We start from the raw sequence: 15989 nt of genomic DNA, 5'->3' as shown, positions 1-15989 counted from the left end.
TATTTGTGTCTTACAGCCTGACTCCTCCCCGGTCCTGGTTAATCATTTTTATTGTCCACTTGTAAGACCAGATTGCACTATTCTTAGGGCAGGTCCAAACACAAGATAATGCACACACTGTGTTATTATATGTGCTCCACTTGTAATCTAGCCCATAATCTTTTATAATGAAGATCGACCATATTGTACAGCACACTTATAAAAAGTTACAACCATGATATTAGACTTTAAAATACAAATTTATACATAAAGAGTAGGTTCCTACTCTGAAGATCTTACAATCGAATAAAAATAAATATACTAACCAAGTGCATGGGCAAAAAAAATATTCAGAATAACAGTTTGACCCAGAATTCTTTTTTTATTTAGTTTCATCCAAATCTCTCTCTTGTGTTCATTTGGAATTTGTTAACTAAATTTCATTAATCTGTAATTTCCTATGGGGAACGTCTTCAGGCTAGCAGAGGAGAAGCTGGACAGCAGCTTAAAGTTAAACAATATTAAAGTAGTGCAAATCCAAATGCAGACGTCTAATATATATTATACAAATGCAATGTTGAACATATATTTGCATTCACTGGTGAATATTAAACCACATTTTCTCATGCTAGCATCTATGTGGCCTCTATATGGTGACCACATTCTTTGTAAAAAAATATTTGAACATTTGTGTAAAGGGCTCAAGGGTAAGTTTGCTTTCAGAATTGGGAAAACCCAGAACTTTTAGATTTAAAGTAAATAAATAAACAAAATCAATAGTGAAAGTAGTAGAAGTTTTTATACTATTCAGCCATGAAACATTCAGGGCTAGATAACAAGTGCTGCGCTAATTAGCACTTTTGCTCAAGTGCAAACACCGCCAGAAACATACATAGAAGTAAACTATTAGCGCATGTTACAAATTGAATGGACTTCAGATATCGCAACCGCTCTTACTTCTTCTCCCCATAGACTTCAATGGAGCGTGTTATTAAAGGGACAGTCTACTTAAAAAAGTTAATTGTTTAAAAAGATAGATAATCCATTTATTAACTAATCCCCAATTTTGCACAACCAATAATGGTATATTAAGACACGTTTTACCTCTGTGATTACCTTGTATCTAAGCCACTGCAGACTGTCCCTTATCTCAGACAAGAGACAGACTTCAAGAGCTTAGAAATTAACATATGAACCTTAGCTTTCAACAAAGAATACCAAGAGAAAACATTGATGCTAAAAGTAAATTGGAAAGTTGTTTAAAATTGAATGCCCTATCTGAATCAGGAAAGTTTAATTTTGACTAGACTGTCCCTTTAAAAAAACCACATTGCTTGCGCTCTAACCTGGCACCGCGACCAAGTGTGCTCTACCCAACGTGAGCTATTCATATTTTACATTCCAATGTTCCGCCAATGTTCTATATATACATACATGTATGTTTATTTTTTATATTTATATGAATATTTAGAGGTATAAATACAGTATATACAGAAATATATAGAAATATATATTTAAAAATACACAATAAAACATATAAATATTAAAATTTAATGAAAATTATTTTTCTTGTTTAAAGGTATTTGAGTGGAAAGGGCTCCAAGGTATATTTAGACCATTCCATTCAAACACCTTGTGATATACATTTTAACCCTTATAAATAATTTAATAATATGCATAAAAATAATTTTTATTAAATAGTGTATATATGAGTGTAACACTTTATTTTAATGTATTTATGCTGTGTTTAGTGCAACTTTTATTTTAGCCCTAACCCTTTATGCAAGGTCTTCAGTTGAGCTAACCTGACAAGTACACGTTTACTTTCAACTTGTAATACACTCACAAGTTAACTCGGCCGTGATATCACAATATTGAAACTGCGCTAACGTTAGCGTGTCACTTGTCATCTAGTCCCTAGGATAACAATCTCATTGTTGTATGTACTTTTCAGATGGTGCCTACAGCCTAGGACAAGGTAGGACTCTCTTATATTGCTGCATATTTCACAGGTATGTATTCTATGTAAAAATAGTCTTTCAGATACTTAGAGGCCGAATTATTAAATGTCTGTCGGACCTGATCTGACTGTGCGGATCAGGTCTGACAAACATCGCTAAATGCGGAGAGCAATACCCCCTCCGTATTCAGCATTGCACCAGCAGCTGGTGCAACGTCACCCCCTGCAGACTCGCGGACAATCGGTCAACAGCAGGGAGGTGTCAATCAACCCGATCGTACTCGATCGGGTTGAATTGTGGCGATTCCTGTCCGCCTGCTCAGAGCAGGCGGACAGGGTTTTGCATTAGGAGCTGTGCGGTGCTAATGAGCAGTTTATGCTCACCGCTCAATTACAGACAGCGCTGGTATAACAGGTTTTTACAAACCAGACAAGAAGTGAACGTTGAGCAAAATTTTGCTCATTACCGCACTCCAATACCAGCGCTGTTTACGTTAGCGGTGAGCTGGTGTAACGTGCTCGTGCACAATTTCCCCATAGGAATCAACGGGGAGATCCGTCTGAAAAAAAGTCTAACACCTGCAAAAAAGCAACGTAAAACTCCTTAACGCAGCCCCATTGATTCCAATGGGGAAATACAATTTACGTTTACACCTAACACCCTAACATGAACCCAGAGTCTAAACACCCCTAATCTTACACTTATTAACCCCTAATCTGCCGCTCTGGACATCGCCGCCACCTACATTATAGCTATGAACCCCTAATCTGCTGCCCCCAACATCGCCGACACCTACCTAATATTTATTAACCCCTAATCTGCCGGCCCCCCAATGTCGTTGCCACCTACCTACACTTATTAACCCCTAATCTGCCGCCCCCAACGTCACCGCCACTATGTTAAATGTATATCCCCTAAACCTAAGTCTAACCCTAACCCTAACACCCCCTAACTTAAATATAATTTAAAATAATCTAAATAAAATTACTATTAATAACTAAATAATTCCTATTTAAAACTAAATACTTAAATGTAAAATAAACCCTAAGCTAGCTACAAGATAACTAATAGTTACATTGTATCTAGCTTAGGGTTTATTTTTATTTTACAGGCAAGTTTGTATTTATTTTAACTAGGTACAATAGTTTTTATATAATTATTAAAAGTGAGCAGTACACCTGTACCTGCAAGACTCATAATACCAGCGGGCGTTAAAAAGCAGCGTTAGGACCGGCCAACGCTGCTTTTTAAGCCTAACTCAAAACTCGTAATCTAGCCAAATGTTTTGCCATCATTAAAAAAATTGTGGTATGTGTTACAGATGTCTGTGTTACAACAGAGTTGTTGGGTCAGACTAAATCTTGTTATTAAATGACGTTAACAAGGTGACAATGATTATGAGGTTAAGAAAGCCACATATGAAATCAAATGCATGTAACTTGAAAAGCTGAACTGGATTTTATTTTTACAAAATATTACAAGGTTCATATTCAATATAATCACATAGCCTTTATATTACCATTTGTCTTTCAGGCCCTGTATATATACTAATACATAATACTTCATGCTGAAATGTCATTTTCTCTCTGTCTGGTGGTGGATTGTTATATTATTGCTCAGTTCTAGCTCTCCATGACGCTTCTTGCTAATTAGTAAATAATAATAATTTTACATTCATTATGATTATTGGTCTGGATTAAATAGCTTCAGTCCCTATTTGGAAACCAATTTCTACAGTAACATCAAGTGTAATGTTTAAAAGTATCACTTGCTCTTATAACTAAGGGTTTAAAGAATTGTTTTGATGACATTTCATTGTCCTTGTAGCTTTTTACTTTATACTTAGAAAGTTCAGCTTTGGTGGTATATTTTGTTTTCTGTTCTTTGGTGCTCTGTGTATCAGATGGTGTGAATTCATCATCATCATTATAGGTCAGATATTTTAGTACAGGAATTTGGTACTTGGAGCTTCTACTATGTCCTGCTACATTGCACTTGCTTTCTAAATGAGTGCTTTGCATCGCTTCTTCCTGACTTCTTGGTTCATGGAGCTCAGATTTTTTGTGCACCTCATCCTCAGATTTTATGCTATGTCTGTCCTTAGACTTTAGCTTTTGTTGACAATATTCTTTTATAGATTTAGATTCTGGTTCACAACTCATCATTAAATCATCCTTTGCAGACAATGAAAAATTTCTGGCATCCACACCAGCAGATTTGCTACTATTTTTCTCAACTTTTCGGTCCACCATGGACTCTTGAGATTTTACATTTTGTTGATAACAGCTTATTTTAGCTTCAGCTAATGGTTCACACAATGTATTTAAAGCTGCACAGTCAGAATTAATCAGTGTTAGATGTTTTACTTCATTTGTAGCAGATATCTTTATATCTTTTTGCTCTTTTTGGTGCATCACAGCCTCATGCTTTATGCTTTGCTTTTCAAGATGTTTTGGCTTTTGTTGACTAAAAACAGATTCTGCTAATGGTTTATATTTCTTAAAACCCTTTGAGTTAGGACCTGACAATGATGGATGTTTGACCTCCATATTTGTAGGTGCTTCACAAGACTCTGGTATAGTGACACTTTCATTTTTTAAATCAATAGAGGAAGAAACATCTCCAAGTACCCCTTTTTCTGTAGAGTATTCAGACAACACACACTGTATGCCATATTTGGTTTCAAATTTATTACTGGAACGTTTGCAGTCTCCCTTCACAATACCAGTTTCCAGGTGGTCCTTCTCTGATAAGTGTTGAGATCTGCTTTTTAGACCATCTCTCAAGCTGGAAATATGTTTTATGTCAGTATTCGTCGTATTATGATCACATGCCATTGAGTCCAAATTATGTTCCTTGATGTTTGTAGCTACAGTAGGAATGATATCTTTTATTTTATTGCATTTTGGCGTTTGTTGCATATCAGTGAAATTTGGAAATTTGATAATCATAAAATTGTCCTTCTGACATTTTTCTTCAGATTCTTTGCTCTCATAGTTCTCACTACAAACTTGTGAATCTTTAATTTGCTCAGAATTACTGACTTGCCTATTCTCACTGTTTTCTGCTAAACTATTTTCACTTGTAGAAAACTGTCCATTGTCAGGTGTTTTACATTTTAATTTATTTTTAGGTTTAAGTTTTTTCTTATTGATGTCATAATAAATTTGAGTATTGTGACTGCTATCATGCTGTTTATTTTCTATATTCCACTGGTGTTCATGGTCACTGACTTCAACCATCGAATCATCTGTTGCTTTGCTTTGAATACCTTTTAACAAACCTATACTATCATTGCCTGTTATTAAGTGGTGAACTATTAGGTCATCTGCTCCCTTTTCTTTAATTTTTTCTTTTGATTTTCTTTTTGTGTTATCTATTTGGTTTCTTGTGTCCTGATTGTGAATATGATTGAAATCATTGTTTGTATTATTATTTATCTTATCACTTATATTTTCTATTTTTAATGGAACAGTTTTCTCCTTTCCACTAATTTCTAAAGGGACACTTTGCTGATTTACATGAGATTCTAAAGGAACAGTTTGCTCATTGCTACCATATTCTAAAGAAATAGTTTTCTCATTTACACCATATTTTCCATTCTGTTCAGCTAGAGCAATCTTGCTGAAAGCTGATTTATGAGATTCAAAGTAATAGATTTGAATCTTTCTGTTGATAGTGGTACAGATGGACCAGGCCACATTCCTTTCTATTAGAGATGCAATTGCACAGACAGGCATGGCTTCATATATTAAGCATGTTTGTACACATATTGGCTGATTAAAACATGTTGCAACCATTGTTGTAATGTGAAATACTTTAACCTCTGCTTGTTTAAGGTTTTTTACTCTCTCTTTAAAGGGTAAGGCTGGCTTAATTTCTCTTACAGAACAGATGTCTGGATTTTGGTCAAACTTTTCTATTAAAGATGAAATAACTGAATTTCTGTTGAGTATTTTGGGATGACCTCTTATAACATTATTTCCTCTTGAGTGTGGAAAGGTGTTCACATTTTCCTTTTGCTCTGCAGTTATAAATTTATTTATAATAGTTTTTACTGTATTTTTTACAGTAGTTTTATTCAATTTGTTCTTTTCATTATTCAAGGACAATTCCTTTCCTTCTCTGTTCTCATTTTTTTCTGTAGAAGACTCAAATTTCTTGATTAGACTACTTGCAGAACCCTTATTTGCCAATGGTTTTTCATTAAATGATAATTTTCCTACTTCTCTTGTCCTTTTCATTGGAGGAACATGTCTTGGATTCATAAATCTGGATTGCAATAGCTGAAATCGAGTAGGCCGTCTAATATTTTTGATGAAAGTTGCTTCTTGATTATTAACTTTTAGTTTGCCATCTTGGATCCTAATATGTGATTTTTGTGTGCTTTTGATATTTCCACCAGTCAGTTCTGTGATGTAAAGCAGCAAACTATTAAGAATTGCATACTGCCATGGGTTCCCAGTCTTGTTAACCTTCTTCTTCAGGAGAAGTGGGTCCATGGACATCCTTTCACCATTAAACACTGACTTTATGGTGCTGTATAAAAGAGAATGAATGGCTCTTGTAGACTTTAGTTAAATTAAATTCAGTTGTTAGCAGTTATATTCTATCAGTCTGGAAAAGTATTTGACATTCAATTAATATAGCTAATTCTTTTATTCTGCCAAAATCACCCTTGCTTAGTTTATTTTTTGTAAACAATTTTGAACTAAGTGACTTGATGATATAAATGATATACATATGAAATGAAATTATTAGTAACTATATTAAAACATTCATATAGTAAATCTTAACTTGCGTTTTTGAAAGGCTCTTATAAAATATTTACTTAAAATGTATAAATGCATCAATAGTTTAGTGCAATTACTTAGTAGTAACAACACAAATTTGGAAAAGGTATAGTTTAGCGTTCCAAATTTGGAAGGTGCCACATCCTGCCGTGGGGGGGAGACCATGCATAGGTTCCCAGCGGTGGTGGCAGTGGCACCCGGGAATGATATTGGAACAGAGCGATCAAGAAAAGGTAATGGGAGGGGACCATGGATAGGTTCCCAGCGGTGGTTGCGGTACCCGGGGCAGGTAGTGGAAAAGATTGCTCTTTTCGAATATCGTTCCCGGGCGCCTCAATGCTATATTCCAATATCTTTCCCGGGTGCTGCAACTGCCACTGGGAACCAACCTATCCATGGTTCCCCCCACCCCCACTCCAGGATGTGGTACCTTCCAAATTTGGGACGGGATGTTAAACTACACCTTTAGCACAAATCTTTATTTGTATTTGTTATAGGCTTATAGCTAGATACAAAAATTATTGTATTATAAGTATTTTTTATTGGAATATTTATGAGATATGTGACACAAAAGCTTTTCAAAACCAATGTAATGAAACCTTGTAAGTTATAAAAGGAATAGTAAAAATAACTGATTAGTTGCTTTGTTACGTCACATTATTTTGCAGCATATACTGTATATGTATTTGAATATGTGTTTGTGAGCTTTTATATGACTGTTTGTATCCATGTTTTCAAGCATTTGTATGTGTGTCTGTGTGGGTGTTGGTGTGTGCATGTATGCGTGTATGTGTGTGAGCGCTTGTGTGTGGAGTTTGACTGTAATTTATATCACCATTACAATTGTGTAACTACAACTGATGATTGTTGTGCTATGTAAGATCTAGAAAAGAAGATCAATTGACTGATTACTTTCATTCAGGAAATAGTTAACTCTGGGCAATGCTGAGGATTGGCTATATTAGGTTTTCTATACGGGCTCTTTTTGCAATTTAATGTGCATAATGAAATGTTTGGAGGTCCGAGGAACAAGTAGCATATATTTTATTCTTTTTGATAAATCCATTTTATTTGACCCGTTTAGTTTTATTACTTGGACCTTGGAGTTGACCATAACTTATATGCTAGAAATTAATATTTGGGGTGCTAACAAGACACACCTCACATACTATATAGAGCCTTCCAGGTCAAAATGGTGCTATATGTGCATTTGGAGGTGGATAGCACCCCTCAGCACCTCCATAGAACCACCACTGACCGCACACGTTTCTCTATGTTTGAGATGCTGCACAGCCCTTATCTAGCATGGTGGTGAATTATTGGTTGGGGGTGGGTCCATTCTTTGTGTGCCGCACTAGATGTGAGAAGTGGCTTGGGGGCAAAGAGACACACCAGACCAGCCGTGCTATGGGGAGTTCTGCTTACGCAGTGCTGAATGTGAGAAGTGACTTGGAGGTGAGAATACATTTTCCAGCAGCAGCCGTGCCATGGGGAACTCTAAGGGTTCAGCAGCCTGCCTGATTTACATCTTGCTGGTGTTCATCTATTTGAGCACTTTTCTAATTGTCTAATAAGAACTATTGAAGCTAACAATATTGCACTATGAGGTGCCACCATGTTTTTATGTTTTAGATTAATTAACCTTAGAAAAAATATTCTCAGTTGCTAAACAGGTGACAAAGTCTATGTTTTTGTACTGATATGTAACCACATTTAGGGTCAGATTACGAGTTGAGTGCAAAATATTGCTTAGGTGAAAGCAATATTTGCGCTCAACTGAGCAATACCAGCGCATGCAAATGTGCACTGGTATTACAAGTGAGGTGCAATGTGAGAGCGCGCTTCCATAGGCTCCAATGGGAGCCACGTTCTTATGCCATCAAACATTGCATGAGAACTAGCGCAGCGAAGAGCAGGAATTTTAAATATGTATATGATTATATACATACTGTATATATTTATGTGTTTATAAGTGTATATACACATATTAACACGTATATATATATATATATATATATATATATATATATATATATATATATATATATATATATATATATGTTTATATTCATATACATATATTTACAGGGAACACACAGTTCACATAGGACGCTGTGTAAAAGCACTTTTCTGTGTCTTTTTTTTAGCCACCACTTTTAGACCCTTATAATTGCTTTTTGCAGTTACTTAATTAAAAAATAAATATGCTACCATTTTTATTTTTTTTAATAAAGATTACTATATTGAAATTTGGGGCCAATTAGGGGACTTTTAGAAAATTAACCAGAGATCTGATCTCTGGTTAATTTTTTGGAGTGCTAATTGCTACTCTAAGCTCGCCATAGCAATAACCAGCCACTTGTAATGGCTGTTTTTTTATTGCGTTCCCTCAACGGGATAATTTTCTTGTTTGTGGGTGCTCGATAAATTAGTGCTCCACATGTAATCTAGCCCTTAATTAGGGATGGTGAGATAGGAAAGACTTAGTGTAAATGGGTGAGTTGATAAAATGTAAATAAATAAATTATTAATGCAATGCAAATGATATCTGATTTGTGATATTATGTGGAATGTAAGTTCATGTAACAAATCTGAGTGTATAATGATCTTTCTTTTTCAAAATTTAAAAAAAAATAATTAAGAATGACCATCAATAATGTGTTTGTGTTTTAAGAAAAGCTGTATTAGCCAATGCTGTCTTGTATTAGATTTGCACTTAAATGCTATTTGTATCTGACTACTAATTGTGAAAATAAATTGGTATGTCATTTTATGAAAACAGGAAAACCGGTACTCTAACAAGTAAAATTAGACAAATAACGTATGATACACTTGATTATATGCTATACAATAATATATTTATTTTGACTCAATACCAATTTATCTGGTGACAATTATATCTAGGCAAATTTATTTTTTCTGTTACTGAGCCATATGATTATAGTGTCAGGTCTTGGGACTTAAAACACAACAGTGCTAGCCACTAAATGTGATTTGGCCGTCATATAACTAAGATGTAAAAATTGTCCTTATTAGAATATTTTCATAATATACAGATCAATAAATGGGATTATAACACAGGAAAATGCAAAACTGCAGAATGATTATAAAATAGCAAAAGGGTCCCTATGTGACTGCCAGACAGTGGCCCTTAATAGAGAGAGGGAAACCACACTGTGCCATTAATCTTTAGATATTTAAATTGGGGTTTGTTACACTTAGCTCATTAATAATAAACTCCTCCCACTCGGAGTTTAAGATGCTGAGGAACTAAAAGGGCTGTATTGATGAATAAAATTACATGGTCTAATTTATTATCATGGAAAAAAATGTATTTCTAAAATATATAAAATGGCGCTTATTCCTAACTTCTATAAATTTTGCCAAAATTTTGAGATTTATTTAAATATATTCCATGATTGGTCAGCTCCCGGATAACATATCAAAGTATAAATATTTTCAAATTATTAAGGTGAAATGTATGTAGTTGCATCAATGTGATTTATGAATTTGTCATAAGTATTCAGAAGATAAGATTCAGTAATCACAAGTTAATGCACATGAGCTTAGTAATGAAAAGGGTGCACTTAAAGGGACACTGAACCCAATTTTTTTCTTTCATGATTCAGATAGAGCATGCAAATTTAAGCAACTTTAAATTTTTCTTCTTTCTCTTGCTTTCTTTATTTGAAAAAGAAGGCATCTAAGCTATTTTTTGTGGTTCAGGACCATGGAAAGCACTTGTTTATTGGTGGGTGAATTTATCCACCAATCAACAAGAACAACACAGTGTGTTCACCACAAATGGGCCGGCATCTAAACTTACATTCTTGCATTTCAAATAAAGATACCAAGAGAATGAAGAAAATTTGATAATAGGAGTAAATTAGAAAGTTGCTTAAAATTGCATGCTCTATCTGAATCACGAAAGAAAAAATTTGGGTTCAGTGTCCCTTTAAGTTAGCACAACATTGTGTATTTTTTTCTTTCTCTCATGACCAGCTTATGAAATTAAAGGAAAAATTAAAATTATGATATTTCTAATGTTGATTCATTTTATGTGCAAGATTTTACCCACTATAGGGCAGATTCTTCAAGTTCACTGCTTTCAGATTATCTTTTCTGGATTAAAAATTGACACTTAAATGTATAAGTTAAAATCAAATACATATATAGACATATACATAAAAGCAGTTTTGCAATCTTATGTTGAATATATTTAAGGATTGTTTCATTTAGTTTACACCAACATACTGATATAAACTATATGAAATTTGAAAAATTAAATTTTTTGTTTGTTCACCATTCTGCTTTGTAGTTTTCCTATAGGCAATTATTTGCATTAAAAATTGTTGTACACATTTATCATTTATCAATTGTATTCAATTAAATAATTCAAATTATATCCTAAGAAATGCTAAAGGCAATCAAGCAGTTATCTTAAAGGGACATTAAACACTAAATAAATGCTAGATAGAATGAGGCATTCAAAGAAAATATTAGTTTGAGAATAACATGTAGATGTCTTTTTTAAAGTTTCATTAGCTGTTTAAATAGTGACAAAATAAGTGTAAAGTTTTAGTGTTGATATAACAATGGGAGATGCCATGTTGTAACTTAGGTTACCTTCTCTGCTGTAGCCAATTAGAGACAGTTATAGATAGGTCACTAGAATGTGCAGCCAATGGCTGTGTGGAATATAACACAGCAGTGTTCTGCACTTCCATTCTAACAGGAACTGAAAAGCTCACAATTTCAGAATGGAATTAAAAGAAAAGGGGACAAAATAAATAATACAAGTGTATTGCAAAGTGTTTTATATATATATATATATATATAATTTATCATTTTTTTGTTTAATGTCCCTTCAATATTACATTTTTTTTTAAACGAATAAACAAAACATAGCCACAATTTGTTGGGGGTTCATGCACAAGACCAATGTCATTCTTAATAACTAGGCAATCATATTGCACACACATAGCAAAGTATTTTTTTAAATTTATTTATTTTAATAATGAAAACAACTAATTATAATCATGTCTAGAAAAAATAATCATTATGCATTATATTGACATTGATCATTATTAATCTGAATGATAAAAAAAAAATTCAGAACTACCTAAAGATGCAATCTTTTGAAAATAATATTCATTAAAACAAAATTATACAAAAAAAATGATCTAGTCCAATGATCACCTTCAAAGTAATTTGTACTTATGAGGCATCTCATTGAAAAATAGACCGTTCTTTTAACATAGAGCTTTTTCCCTTAAATGTACCTTTAATAAATGCTTTCATTAATTTTAATAATTGTTATATTTGTATCTGTAATAATTATTTATTTTAGCATCATCATTGATTAGATATTTTTTTTTATCATTGCCTAATCAAAATTCAGTAGTTAAGGGCATTAAGAACAAGAAATCATGTAATGGCTTGTATTAAAATATCAACAAATATTAATTTAATGTCTCTAGGGGAAATATGTAATTAATAAACAATATCCATTCTTTAATCATGTTGTAATAACAAAGGCAAACAAAATATCGGTATGTTCGGATTTTTCATAAAAAAAAAAGAAAAATGTAAGAGAATTATGTTTGATTGCACCTATAGGTTTCAGACTTTCACAGCAGACATTTAAAATAAAAGCTTATTTTATTCACTGGCATTTCAGGCAAATGTTAAATTAAATCAAATTTAAAATGTTAGGGATAAACTTAATTGCATTTGCATACGGACAGCTGATCAATTCTCAAACACTTCACATAACATTCTACATGCAACAATGCATTTGCAAGAGAGAATATTACATTCAGGGATAGTTAACAAAATATGTACAATTGATTAAACACTATGGTGAAAAAAATCACTGGAAGTGGAGAGAATATTGTCTGTATAAAGAATACACATGTTAATATTTTACTTTTTTGATGGTAATAACATATAATTACATACAAATTTAGCATATATGAATGGTGCATTCTGCTTACTTTTAGAAAACTGGATTTCATCATATGCTTGTCAATTTGTATAAATAATCTGTTTGCATGCTGTGTGATATATCCTTATGGAAATGCATCATATATGCATATTGGCCATAACCATGTATAAAATTACAAACTCACGCCATCATTAACACTTTTAACAACTACTAGTGTATACAAAATCAGTACAATCACAAACAATTGTTGCCAACAAGACAGCATTTTCATAACACAACGTTGATGTGCATGCATAAGAAATAGCATTGATGTGGTTTCATGAATTTGTTTTAAAATTTCTAAAAAAAAAAATTAATACTGAACGCAATACCTTTTACCTATTGTTTTTTTTTGTTTGTTTGTTTTACAGGAAATGCTTTTGGCCAAATTCAGAAGTCACATTTGCTTCCAGTCATTGACAGCTACAGTATATCTGTCTTGCAGAATATTAATAGAAATATTCTAAAAACTGTCATTGATGTGTGTGTGTGCCGTGTTTTTGTTCTGTGTATATAAATAAATAATATTTCATTACATTTAAAAATACTGTTTCATTTATTGGTAGAACACAAGACTGAATACAAACTAAGGAGCAGAGGTGACCCTACAAAACATTGGGTTCTATTTATAGTGCTAAAAGGATGCACCTTAAAGATGCACCTTAAAGCAAGTTGGAGAAAATCTCCCAGCAGATTATTCTTTACATACAAGTCAGTTGTCAAGTCAATGACTGGAAAACCAGTCTAAGTCAATTACTAAACAAAAACAGCAGACCTGTGATTAGAATAATAACAAGCTGGCATGCTGTTTAAAATGATCTGTTTCTAATCTCGGATAGTCAGTTAAAAATAAAGCAACTTAAAGCCGGACAGTCTGCTTTTCAGGACAGACAACATTGTGTATTTAGCTTTGTGTGTGTTCTACAAATAAATAAAGGGTGGAAAAGTGGGGGAAAAACACAAATAATAAGTTGGCCACTGTAGAAGATTCTAATGTTAGCCCATTCTAATGGATATCAGGAAATTTTCATAGGCAAGGAAAGGAGTTACTACTACTAATTTATTTTGTTTTTGTTACTTTGCTTTATAATGAGTGTAGCAAGATGAATTCTCAAATAAGTGTGTTGTATGAGTGTATCTGTTTTTCTCATAGATTTTCAGTAAAGTAACACTAAAAATATAAAAAATAACTAGAAACAGATAATAGACTGGATCAGTATCACTATCAGAAACTGTGTCCTTGTGTTATTTATCTACTACTATTAGATGACCATCCAAAGTATTTTCGGTTATATTTAAGAAATATAAACTTTTTACTTTTCCTTTGTAGATACTTGATAGAGTTTTTCTCCCAATTGTTCAAGTTTTTCTTTTAACTCAAGTTCCTGATATAGGCCCTTTGGTATATTGTTTAGTCCATACAGCAGTCCATAGAGACAACCGGCAATAGATCCAGTGGCACCACTTTCTCCTGTAACAAACAAAATTGTGTAAAAATGTGAAGCTTTATTTTCCATGAAATATTTATCTATTTATCTATATATCTGTGGCTTTATGAAGGCTGTGTCAGTTCAGCTTCTGGGGCAGGAAGTTATGTGGAGGACCAGCTCAGTGTTTTGTACACCTAGCAGTTGTCATTTGATAAAGCCAGTTAGGGATGGATATGTAGCATGGTTATCATTGAGAAGGCAGCAGAGCGCCTTTCAAGTTCTGAGGATTAGAAAACAAAATGTATGCTTACATGATAAATTTCTTTCTTTCCGGGCATGGAGTGTCCACAAAACATTCTAATAACAAGTGGGATATTCAGTCCTGTCCAGCAGGAGGAGGCAAAGAGCAACCCAGCAGAGCTGTTAAGTATCACTTGCCTTACCCATAACCCCCAGTCATCCGGCCGAAGTGAAACGGAAAAAGAAGATAACACAAGGGTATAGAGGTGCCTGAGGACTACACTGTGTGCAGAATTATTAGGCAAATGAGTATTTTGACCACATCATCCTCTTTATGCATGTTGTCTTACTCCAAGCTGTATAGGCTCGAAAGCCTACTACCAATTAAGCATATTAGGTGATGTGCATCTCTGTAATGAGAAGGGGTGTGGTCTAATGACATCAACACCCTATATCAGGTGTGCATAATTATTAGGCAACTTCCTTTCCTTTGGCAAAATGGGTCAAAAGAAGGACTTGACAGGCTCAGAAAAGTCAAAAATAGTGAGATATCTTGCAGAGGGATGCAGCACTCTTAAAATTGCAAAGCTTCTGAAGCGTGATCATCGAACAATCAAGCGTTTCATTCAAAATAGTCAACAGGGTCGCAAGAAGCGTGTGGAAAAACCAAGGCGCAAAATAACTGCCCATGAACTGAGAAAAGTCAAGCGTGCAGCTGCCAAGATGCCACTTGCCACCAGTTTGGCCATATTTCAGAGCTGCAACATCACTGGAGTGCCCAAAAGCACAAGGTGTGCAATACTCAGAGACATGGCTAAGGTAAGAAAGGCTGAAAGACGACCACCATTGAACAAGACACACAAGCTGAAACGTCAAGACTGGACCAAGAAATATCTCAAGACTGATTTTTCTAAGGTTTTATGGACTGATGAAATGAGAGTGAGTCTTGATGGGCCAGATGGATGGGCCCGTGGCTGGATTGGTAAAGGGCAGAGAGCTCCAGTCCGACTCAGACGCCAGCAAGGTATAGGTGGAGTACTGGTTTGGGCTGGTATCATCAAAGATGAGCTTGTGGGGCCTTTTCGGGTTGAGGATGGAGTCAAGCTCAACTCCCAGTCCTACTGCCAGTTTCTGGAAGACACCTTCTTCAAGCAGTGGTACAGGAAGAAGTCTGCATCCTTCAAGAAAAACATGATTTTCATGCAGGACAATGCTCCATCACACGCGTCCAAGTACTCCACAGCGTGGCTGGCAAGAAAGGGTATAAAAGAAGAAAATCTAATGACATGGCCTCCTTGTTCACCTGATCTGAACCCCATTGAGAACCTGTGGTCCATCATCAAATGTGAGATTTACAAGGAGGGAAAACAGTACACCTCTCTGAACAGTGTCTGGGAGGCTGTCGTTGCTGCTGCACGCAATGTTGATGGTGAACAGATCAAAACACTGACAGAATCCATGGATGGCAGGCTTTTGAGTGTCCTTGCAAAGAAAGGTGGCTATATTGGTCACTGATTTGTTTTTGTTTTGTTTTTGAATGTCAGAAATGTATATTTGTGAATGTTGAAATGTTATATTGGTTTCACTGGTAAAAATAAAT

At 34.3% G+C, this 15989-nt stretch overlaps 1 protein-coding gene across 2 annotated transcripts in view; it reads right to left on the bottom strand.

The window, feature by feature from the left end:
• Positions 1-3375: 3375 nt before the first annotated feature.
• Positions 3376-15989, bottom strand: part of ADPRHL1 (ADP-ribosylhydrolase like 1) — a 155344-nt gene continuing 142730 nt past the window's right edge. The window contains exons 7-8 of one of the 2 annotated variants that reach the window (XM_053707760.1): positions 14037-14190; positions 3376-6479 (exon numbers count right to left, since the gene is read on the bottom strand). In XM_053707760.1, the coding sequence (XP_053563735.1) occupies positions 3683-6479; positions 14037-14190 (2951 nt within the window). In that variant the 3' untranslated portion in view covers positions 3376-3682. Of the gene's footprint in view, positions 6480-11962; positions 14191-15989 lie in introns of those variants that run through there. The other variant, XM_053707761.1, reaches the window with a different exon arrangement.

Source organism: Bombina bombina, chromosome 3, assembly GCF_027579735.1.
Source record: "Bombina bombina isolate aBomBom1 chromosome 3, aBomBom1.pri, whole genome shotgun sequence".
Classification (NCBI taxonomy): Eukaryota; Metazoa; Chordata; class Amphibia; order Anura; family Bombinatoridae; genus Bombina; species Bombina bombina.
The sequence above is the reverse complement of the archived record's forward strand: the minus strand, read 5'-3'. Positions and strand labels throughout refer to the sequence as shown.